At 42.5% G+C, this 9,133-nt stretch overlaps 1 protein-coding gene across 1 annotated transcript; it reads left to right on the top strand.

Moving 5' to 3' along the window:
* The first annotated feature begins 5,100 nt into the window (after positions 1–5,100).
* Positions 5,101–8,417, top strand: LOC121529169 (transmembrane protein 100). The gene is made up of 2 exons (XM_041816902.1): positions 5,101–5,167; positions 5,289–8,417. Exon 2 carries the CDS (start codon positions 5,362–5,364, stop codon positions 5,749–5,751), a length of 390 nt encoding a protein of 129 aa, XP_041672836.1. The 5' UTR covers positions 5,101–5,167; positions 5,289–5,361; the 3' UTR covers positions 5,752–8,417.
* Positions 8,418–9,133: the final 716 nt, after the last annotated feature.

Here is a 9,133-nt window from a genome sequence, read left to right as displayed (position 1 = left end):
CACCTTGTGATATGAAACATTTACCTCTTTGCTGTTCCCTAATTTTCTTTTCAGTCCATAACAAGTTCCTTTTTCAGTGGTTTAATTCACTCATTCCCGAAGTCTGGGTCAGGACCCAAAGGTGGGCTTCGGGAGAGTTTTTTTGGGTCCCCAAATGAGCTTTCAGAATGTCTTTGCCTACAGTATTCAATTGGTCATTTATGTCTGCAGTATGCATAGCTACGTGGGAGAGCTCTATGTTTTAACACTCACCCTCTGCACCATAATAAAACAGGGGGCCAGGCATCCAAAGAAAGCCTGTGTTACAGAGATAATGTGGCCCTTTTCAGGCTCAAAAAATGGAAAATGCCAGGTCAGGACCAGATTGAGTCCAGAATTTATGTGAACTAAGTTACAACTCAACCAACCAGTCAAGGACGGCACTGAAGGCAGAGTTGATAAGCAATTATGTATGGAAAACAAGGTTGTTGGGTCACAGTGGCTTGTACCTTCTAAAAAGTGGGTCATCAGGAAAACATTGGGAGCCACTGGTGGCATAATATTCCTTATTTTCTTTCAAAATAAAAGCAGGTCTGTTTTTAAACAGGAACTGAATTCCTTAAGTTCAAGACAGTTTTAAATACAAAAATAGTAGGGATTATAAATTGATTTCTTTTTCAAAACTAGAAAATAGGTCAGCAAATATACTTGGGTGGCTGTACATAAACCTGGATGGCCCTCCTAAGTATCATCCATGTGGGAAACACTGAAAGATTTTAACTAATTGCCCAATCTGCAATGTTGTGCAGAAAATCTAACATGAAGTCATGAAGCTCGAACTTTACCAGCAGGTGGCACTGAACCTAAGAAAATCAATTCAAAGAAATGAATACAGCTGGATTTCATCTGTGACTGACTTGTATGAGGAAATGAGACTACTTCTTATAAAATAGGAACAAGTAATGGCTACTAATAGGTGATCTTTGTGGCTGTTGGCATGCTGGTCTGCAAATCTAAGTGATTTAAAGGAACAAAGGCAGCATTCAATCCTATTTTAATCTGTCTTTCACTGAAAGCAGCAGGAACACCATGGCTTGTGGCTCATCCCCCGGTTGAATCCGTTTCTTGTAATTGTCTGGCATATCAGAGTTTCAGAAAGCTCACAGTGTGATTGATTATTCTTGTTAGCAGTGAAACAGGCCTGCAGTTTCAGTGTGTTTGAGTTTATCGTGAGCTGGTTTAAGAGAAGAGAAGAATACAATCAAGCAAAACCTCCACAGCATACTGTTTCTACATACGATGTGTTTGATCTTCCCTCAGGGCTTTCATCATCTGGCATACACTGATTGATATATAACACTCAAGGGGCCGGTACTGGGCTTCTCTGATGTGAGAAAATTGGTAGACTTGGCTGTGCATGCCACATATGCGATGTGAAAACGTATGTGAGATGCAGGAGAGGGCCCTTGCCCACACATGACGTGTGGATGGCACACACTCTGCCAGACTGGGCGACAGGTGGCGCTGGGTTCACACAGCAGGCCGTGGGTGTTTGAGACCTGCTGCACCAAACCTCTTGTGCACACAAGCATGGGGACATGCACACCCAAAGCAGGCTGAGTCACAAAGACGTTGCTCTGAGGGAGTCTGGCTCTCTGCATGCTTGAAGCTGGAAATGGCTCTCCCTGAGAAGAGCAATAAATGGATTATAAAAGAGAGAAGGCTATTTCAGTTTCATATTGTTACCTGTGTCCAAAACAACAGGGGCAAAGTGGATGGAGAAGCTGTTCCTGGGTTAAATCAGACAAATTTTCCCCTCCATTAAAAGACAGTCATTTCAGGATCATAACAGTCTGCTGCAGATTTCTTTTCCCAAACAGTTTGAAGGGAGGAGGAGGCAGGGAAGCATCCTTGAGATCACGTCAACACTACACACAAGTCCCAGTGGGAGTGGCGCCTACGCAACTCAGCCTTCCTGTGACCTGCATACATCAGCTACTGCCTGGCCCTGACTGTTGCTAGCAGAGCTCTTCAACTCCCACCGACGTGGCCCGGCCCTGCCCAGGTTAACCAGGTCTCACGCCTTTGTCCCCTTTTTCTCACGCCCCTTTTTGTCACATGATGGAAGAGTCGGGGAAATTTTACTTTCCATGGAGAGGCTTCATTTTCTTTCCCATGTCAGCGCTGCCATGTGTCACAGGGTTGAATAGTCCTCTCTCAGTGCTACAAATTCCTTCCAACTTGCTTAATTTTTTCAACCCTCTCTTTTTTACTTCTCGCAGCCTGAGTCCACGACAGAGTCTGAATCAAAGAGCAAATCCACAGAAACCAAACAGGACTACCAAGAATCCACTTGTCTGATTCAAATGCCAATTGCTATTGAACATCTCTTTTGTCTTGGACCTCTTCAAAAACGTTTTCTTCTTTCTTGCTTTTACTCCTAATCAGCAGCTCTATTTATTTAGCACGTTAAGCTACATTAAATTATTATTCTCCCAGGTTAAATTTTTCCATAAATGCAAAGAATATCCCTATTATCAAAGCAGTTGTCCTGTTGAGAAGGAGGCATGTTTGGCTTTTTAAAGAAAATATTTGGTGTCTCTTTCTCTGATAATGTACGCCCAGTGCATATAATAGAGCAGAAACACTCTAATCTAATTATGAGGAGAAAACCTGCTGCCAAACTGGAGTCATGCTATAGTTTTACTAATGTATAGTCATGCTTTTTAAACCCATAATTACATCGATGCCCACACACTGTTTTTCTCTTTAGATCTTCAAAATCAAGCCATTGTTTTTACGCCTGCAAACGTTCAAAGGATTATTTTGGAGTGTGGTAGTAAGAATGTTTACAATACTGTTTGTTTTTCTTCATTTTTAGGTAAATGTTCGCATAATCAAAAGCACCATCACCCTGCTTAATGCTGAAGTATCCTGCACTTTCTCTTTACTCACTGTTAATTAAATACTGTAAGAATTTGAAAAAATTTAGGGTGATGTAAAATGTAGATATAAACAGAATGCAGTGATTTGCAAATCTCATAAACCAATATTTTATTCACAATAGAACGCAAACAACATTTCACACATTGAAACTGAGACATTTTTCAATTTCTTGAAAAATTTTAGCTCATTTAAATCTTATGGCAGCAACACATCTAAAAAAAAACTAAGGACGGGTCAACAAAAAGCTGGAAAAGTAAGTGGTAATAATGAAATACAGCTGGAGAGGCATTTTGTAACTGATAAGGTTATTCAGCAACAGGTCAGTAACATGACTGGGTATAAAAGGAGCAATTTAGAAAGGCAGGGTTACTCAGAAGTAAAGATGGGCAGAGGTTCACCAATCTTAGAAAAACTGCGTCTAAAAGTTGTGGAACAATTTCAGAAATGTTTCATAACTGTTCTGTGGTCAGATGAATCAAAATTTGAAATTCCTTTTGGAAATCATGTATGCTGTATCCTGTGGACTAAAGAGGAGAGGGGCCGTTCATTTTGTTATCAGCTCCAGTTTAAAAGCCTGCAGCCCTGATAGTATGGGGTTGTATTAGGGCCTATGAAAAGACACTATCAATGCTGAAAAGTACATAGAGGTTTTAGAGCAACATATGCTCCCATCCAGACAACATCTCTTTCAAGAAAGGCCTGCATATTTCAGCAAGACAATGGTAAACTGCATCCATCATAGCAGCATGGCTTGACAGTAGAAGAGTCCAGGTCCTAAACTGGCCTGCCTGCAGTCAAGACCTTTCACCAACAGAAAACTTGGGGCATCATAAAATGAAAAAACTGGCAAGAAATGAGACAACATTTCTGTCGAAAGGTCCAGCTACTGTTTTTTCACTTCTCAGACTTTTACAGACTTTTGTTAAAAGAAGAGGGGATGCTACACAATTGTAAACATGGCCCTGTCCCTACTTTTTTGAGATGTGTTGCTGCCATAAAATTCAAAATGGGCTCATATTTTTTCATGAAATGGTAAAATGTCTAATTTCCAACAACTGATATGTTGTTTATGTTCTGTTGTGAATAAAATGTGAGTTTATGAGATGTGCAAATTGCATTGTACATAGCAATGTACAAGTCCAGCTTTTTTGGAATTAGAGATGCCTTTGTGTTTGGGTTTTTTTTATATATATATATACTTGGCCAATAAATCTGATTCTGATTTCCTCTGTCATTTTGGCTTTAATAAATATGACAGCTAAATATTTTTAAAATTAAGAATTTAAAATGTTGCCACAGTAGTTCCAGTGATGCTCAGAGATTAAAAAAAGGAGACATTTAACAGTGCACACGCATTTATTCCTCCCCCAGCATTGCTTTTTCAGATGCGGAGGAGGAAGATTATCAAGTTTAGGGGGGAGAGAGCTGTCTGAATTGATTTTTCTTTTCATGGATGAGAGAGAACAGCATACTGGGGGATTGACTTCTGCTAGGTTAACTTCCATTCAGAAATGGATGGGCACCGTCAGTGCGTGTGGGCGGGAAACGAGTGGGGGCTGCCGTTGGTTCTCTGTGAGTGTGTTTCCGTCACGTGTAGGCATGCTCATTACAGTAGTTAGACTCTCATTACAGGAGTGGTGTGTAGCTGATATCCACCTACAAATCAGTGTCCTCAGGTGCCTGCATGCATATAAATGGAGGAGTGTGTAGGTGGATGGAGGATTTCTGTATACCGCTGATGTCTCCGCAAGAATTGTTAGAGTGCAGTGGAAACACCATTACTGTGTAATTGCCACATGGAGGTGACACATCTGTGCTGTTAGAGCAGAAGGTGATGACAGCGGAAAAAGCTTTCCAATCTAAAGTGATGAGGGATTCCCCTTCTCCTCTGATTTCCAGTCAGCAATGGATTTCTGTATTCCTTAGGGAAGGGTTGGTGCTGCAGGAAAACAAAAAAGACTGCAATTGAGAGGCAGTGATGGGGAGATGAAGAAGAAAAGAGGGAGCAGTAAACTCCCCTACCCTCCCCCTTCCTCAACCCCCATTCTCCCTGCCTCAAAGTTTGACGTCACACAGAAGAGGACCAATCGGAGTGCTTGGACATCCCCTTTTCTCCTCCCATCCAGTGCTCCCTTATATATCCCCCTCCACTTCACTCAGCGGAGTGTACAATGTGCTGCCAGAGAGCCAGCAGGCACTGTACAGAGAAACAGCCTGAGAGGGAGGCAGAGAAGGGGAAAGTGTGAGTGGATTTCAGCGCTGACTTAGAAGCCTTCAACTTTACACTTCAGCCTTTCCTGCTCTCATCAAGACCTCCTTCTCCTTTCTCTCTCCCCTTTTTGCCTTTCTCTCTATTTCTGCAGGCTAGCGCTGATAACAAACAGGATCCAAGAGGCGAACGCCGCATCCTCCTCCTGTCAGGAGCCACTTGCAAGGATGGGCTGTACGACAGGGCACCTGGCGTGCCAAACTCAGCCCCAGACCAACTCAGGCCAGGAAGCTCAGTCTCTCGAGGCTGGGGGTGCAAAAGTCCCTGAGGTGCTCTCCTCTCTTGAGCGTCTGTCCCAGGCCACTGGAGGCATGGAGAAGTCCTGGTACCGTTGCATCTTTCCTTTTGGGATCATCTCTTTGGTGATTGGCGTAGCAGGAACTGGGGTAACATACACCTACAATGACCTGCCTCAGACTAAAGTGGTTTCTGTGGTGCTACTGGTTATGGGGCTTTTGCTATTGCTGATGGCTACCGCTTGTTGGACTGTCCACAAGAAGAAGAGAAGGAAAAAGAAAGAGGGAGGCTCGTTCACCTCTGAACAGTGTCCCCTCTGAGGAGAAAACTTTGATAGGAACTTGGTAGCAGAGACAAACCCAGGGGTGGGAGCTCAGAGGTTTGCCTCCCACCACCAAATCCCCTCTATTCTTTATCACAGAGTTTGCCTCAGCTCAAACTGGTGACAACTTGGGCTGACAAATCATAGAGTGGAAGGACAGATAGACAGAACTCCAAGGATCTGCTAAGTCTGTACGTTTTGGACCATTTTTTGACCGGCAAGGAGGGATCACCAATGCCACACACTCTCTTTTATCATCAGACAGCAGGTGTCCAGTGTCAAAACAACTTCCAAGGAGACGCACAAATATGCGCTGTGCACTGCGTGCATACTTACACGCACGAATACATGGCCCTTGCAGTCCTCAGTCACACATGCACTAGCAGTCACAGTGGAAGACTGCACAGACACCCAACACGCTATGCGGAGCTGCTGCTGGAGTCAATGCTGGCGTCACTAGGCACGTCAGTCACAGCATTCCTCCTGCCAGGACAGGTGACTCTCCAAGAGGCCAGAAGTGGGCCAAAGACAGCAACCTGATACCCATCCGAAAGAGCAGCTCACCCGCGTCAGCGGCCAGCGTCATTCACTCGTCCTGTGACACCGCAGCAATGTGTTGGGGGCTTTTTTTACGCAATGGGAGAGTGGAACTTGAGTCCAACAGGATCTTACTGGCATCTGTGTGGACGATGAACCGGAGAGGGCAAGGGACCTGTTGGGGAAGTGGAAGGTGTTTGTGCAAAAAAACAAAAAGATTCTGGTGAACTGAAACACTAGCGGACCTTTTACTTCACTACTGAGGAACAAAAGATTTGCACATATGGAAGCGTCCACGCCAAGCCAGAGAAATTCTTAGTAAAGCACTGCAAGGCCTTCTGTAGCTTCAACTTAATGTTACAAAGGAGTGGGGCTCTGACTTTCTGACTGAATGAATGCCCTCCTGTCATTATGCGAGCATTTACACTCAGCCTCCTTCATGGGGCACCATGGGGCAGGCCAGGATTATTGAAGGACACTGCATGAGGCAACATGCCACTGCAGGGACACTTTGACTGATCCTGCTCCCCTAGGGCCCCTCCCGCTTTGTGCCTTGAGCAAGCACTCATGGAAAAAGGCTCTGTTGCATTCCCCCATTTCCATCTGAACCCCTAAGAATTTCCCCCTTGTCTCTCCTGCTTTTTGCCCCACCAGGACTGCCCTCATCATTGCCCAGTTTCCTGATGCACCTACTTGTTTCCCCATTTCCATAAAGCCTTGTGTGCAGATTTTCTGCACACAAGTTGAGACACTTTAATGTAAGCCTCATAGCCCACAGACATTTGTCGTTACCCATCTGTGCCAAAGAATGTGGATTGTTTTCTCTCTCATAGTGGAAAGAATATTGACCCAGAGTGAGTAGCAAATCCCTTTGTCGGACTAAAAATAGGGTACAAGGCTGTTCTCCAGTGAATAGTGACGAAGGTTTGCACTCTTAGTGGCTCTGGGGTTTCCCTTTCTAACACTTGTGCTTTCAGAGAGAATGAATGAATGTAGCTGTGCATGTCTGTATGTTGGTGTGGTCTCACAGAGGCAACCAAAAGTCATCTTGTCTTAAATATTTCAGTCATTGAATGTAACATTGAATGGAAGTAAAAATCAAGAGAAGATGGCACGCTTGTACAGAATGTATAGATGTGCTAAGGAGTCTAGACCTTCTTGTCTCCATGTGAAGGGCAGTAGTAGCAGTCTTTTACCCTTGAGAACTACTATTGATCATTGTGCATTGATTCTGGTTACCCGGTTAGTGATGTGTCTTGCGGAGTAAAATGTGTCTATGCATCCAGAGGTAGCAGCTATCACACTACGCCAAAGATTGTCCTGGAGGCCTGCATTCGTCTACACACTTCGGTAGACATCCATCGGATCAGTCTGTTCATGAACGGCTCCGTTTGCTTTTAGATGTTCTGTTGCACAGTGATTGCCAATCTTACTCCGTTTAAAGAAAGGGAACTAGAGGTAATTTTGGATGACAAAAGCAATCCAGGAAGCCATTGCTTTCACTTTTATGTGCAAGTGGGGAGCTATGCTTGAGGCAAGATTGGGATCAGCCATCCTGAACAGAGCAGTGTTATTATGGGGGGATATAATGCATCTCTGGCAGCAGGGAAATGCCAAGTTAATGTGGTGACGTCAGTTTTCTGCATTAGCTTTAAAAAAAAGGGAAAAAATCAATCGTGAGAATGACAACTTACACTGGCCTTTACTCCCTCCTGAAATACGGCTTATGTATGAATGCAATTTTCACATGTATAGCGCTCATTTATTATGTAAGACGTTGTGGTTGCATTGTTTTTCTTGCCAGTAATCAAGCTATGTTCTGCCGGTGTGTTAACACTGAATGGAAAGTGACTTGTAAAAGGGATTTCTCATCTGCCTTGTAAAAAAAAACAGGAGTTAAAGGGAAAGTCTACCTCTCTGTGCTGCAGGGGAAATATGTCCCTAACCCCGTAGATAGCCATGCTGTCTGCCTTTGCTGTTGGTCACTCCACTGAGTGACACAAAATGTTCATTCGTGTGCCCTCTAATTTTGGTGCTGTATATAGATATGACAATTTTATATTTCTAGTGTATATTTGTACTTAAATGTCAATTTAATTGTTGTATAATAAATGTATGTGTACACTTTGTCCTTTAATGTTTTAGTTTGTTGATAACGAGAGCTATATGGTGTATATATATATATATATATATATATATATATAAAAGTTAATTTAGCAACAACTCTGCTTTTAAAAAGTATTGAAAATTCTTGAATGCAAGAATATGAGGTCTTAGCTGTTCTACTTTTCAGTGTTAGATACATTACAAATCTTAAAAACGTAATTCCAGATAGTAGTGTGACTACATTAATGCTGCTTAAGTAGAAAAATCTCACCTTTAATTGCCTGCTCCTTTATTTTAAATTATTGTCTAATCTCAGAATGCTTTAGGACTGCTTAATTTGCACACACTTCAACACAATTACATTGTCTTTTCTATGTTGTCATAAATCTATCTTACAATCGGCCCAAACATAACTGCATTTCTAATGTAACAGGTTAGAAAAAGAAGATGTAAGGTCTCAAAATGTATGAAGAGGGCCTTAAAAAGTGAAAAATTGAATGTCAGATTCTCTGTAAAAACCCTAGTTTATAAACCAGAACTTTGATTATAACCCTTTAAATCCTGATACCTTAAATAATAGACAGAAAAATCCAATTTTTTGGAACTGAGATGTTGATTTAACTTTCTACCAATATCCAAAAAGACACTGGTGTTTTCCGATGCACTGACTGACGTTTTCTATCAGGATCACATTTGAAGAACTTAGTTTTGTCCAATGTAATCACTCCTAAAAAAAA

Source organism: Cheilinus undulatus, linkage group 21, assembly GCF_018320785.1.
Source record: "Cheilinus undulatus linkage group 21, ASM1832078v1, whole genome shotgun sequence".
In the NCBI taxonomy this organism is placed as follows: Eukaryota; Metazoa; Chordata; class Actinopteri; order Labriformes; family Labridae; genus Cheilinus; species Cheilinus undulatus.
The sequence above is the reverse complement of the archived record's forward strand: the minus strand, read 5'-3'. Positions and strand labels throughout refer to the sequence as shown.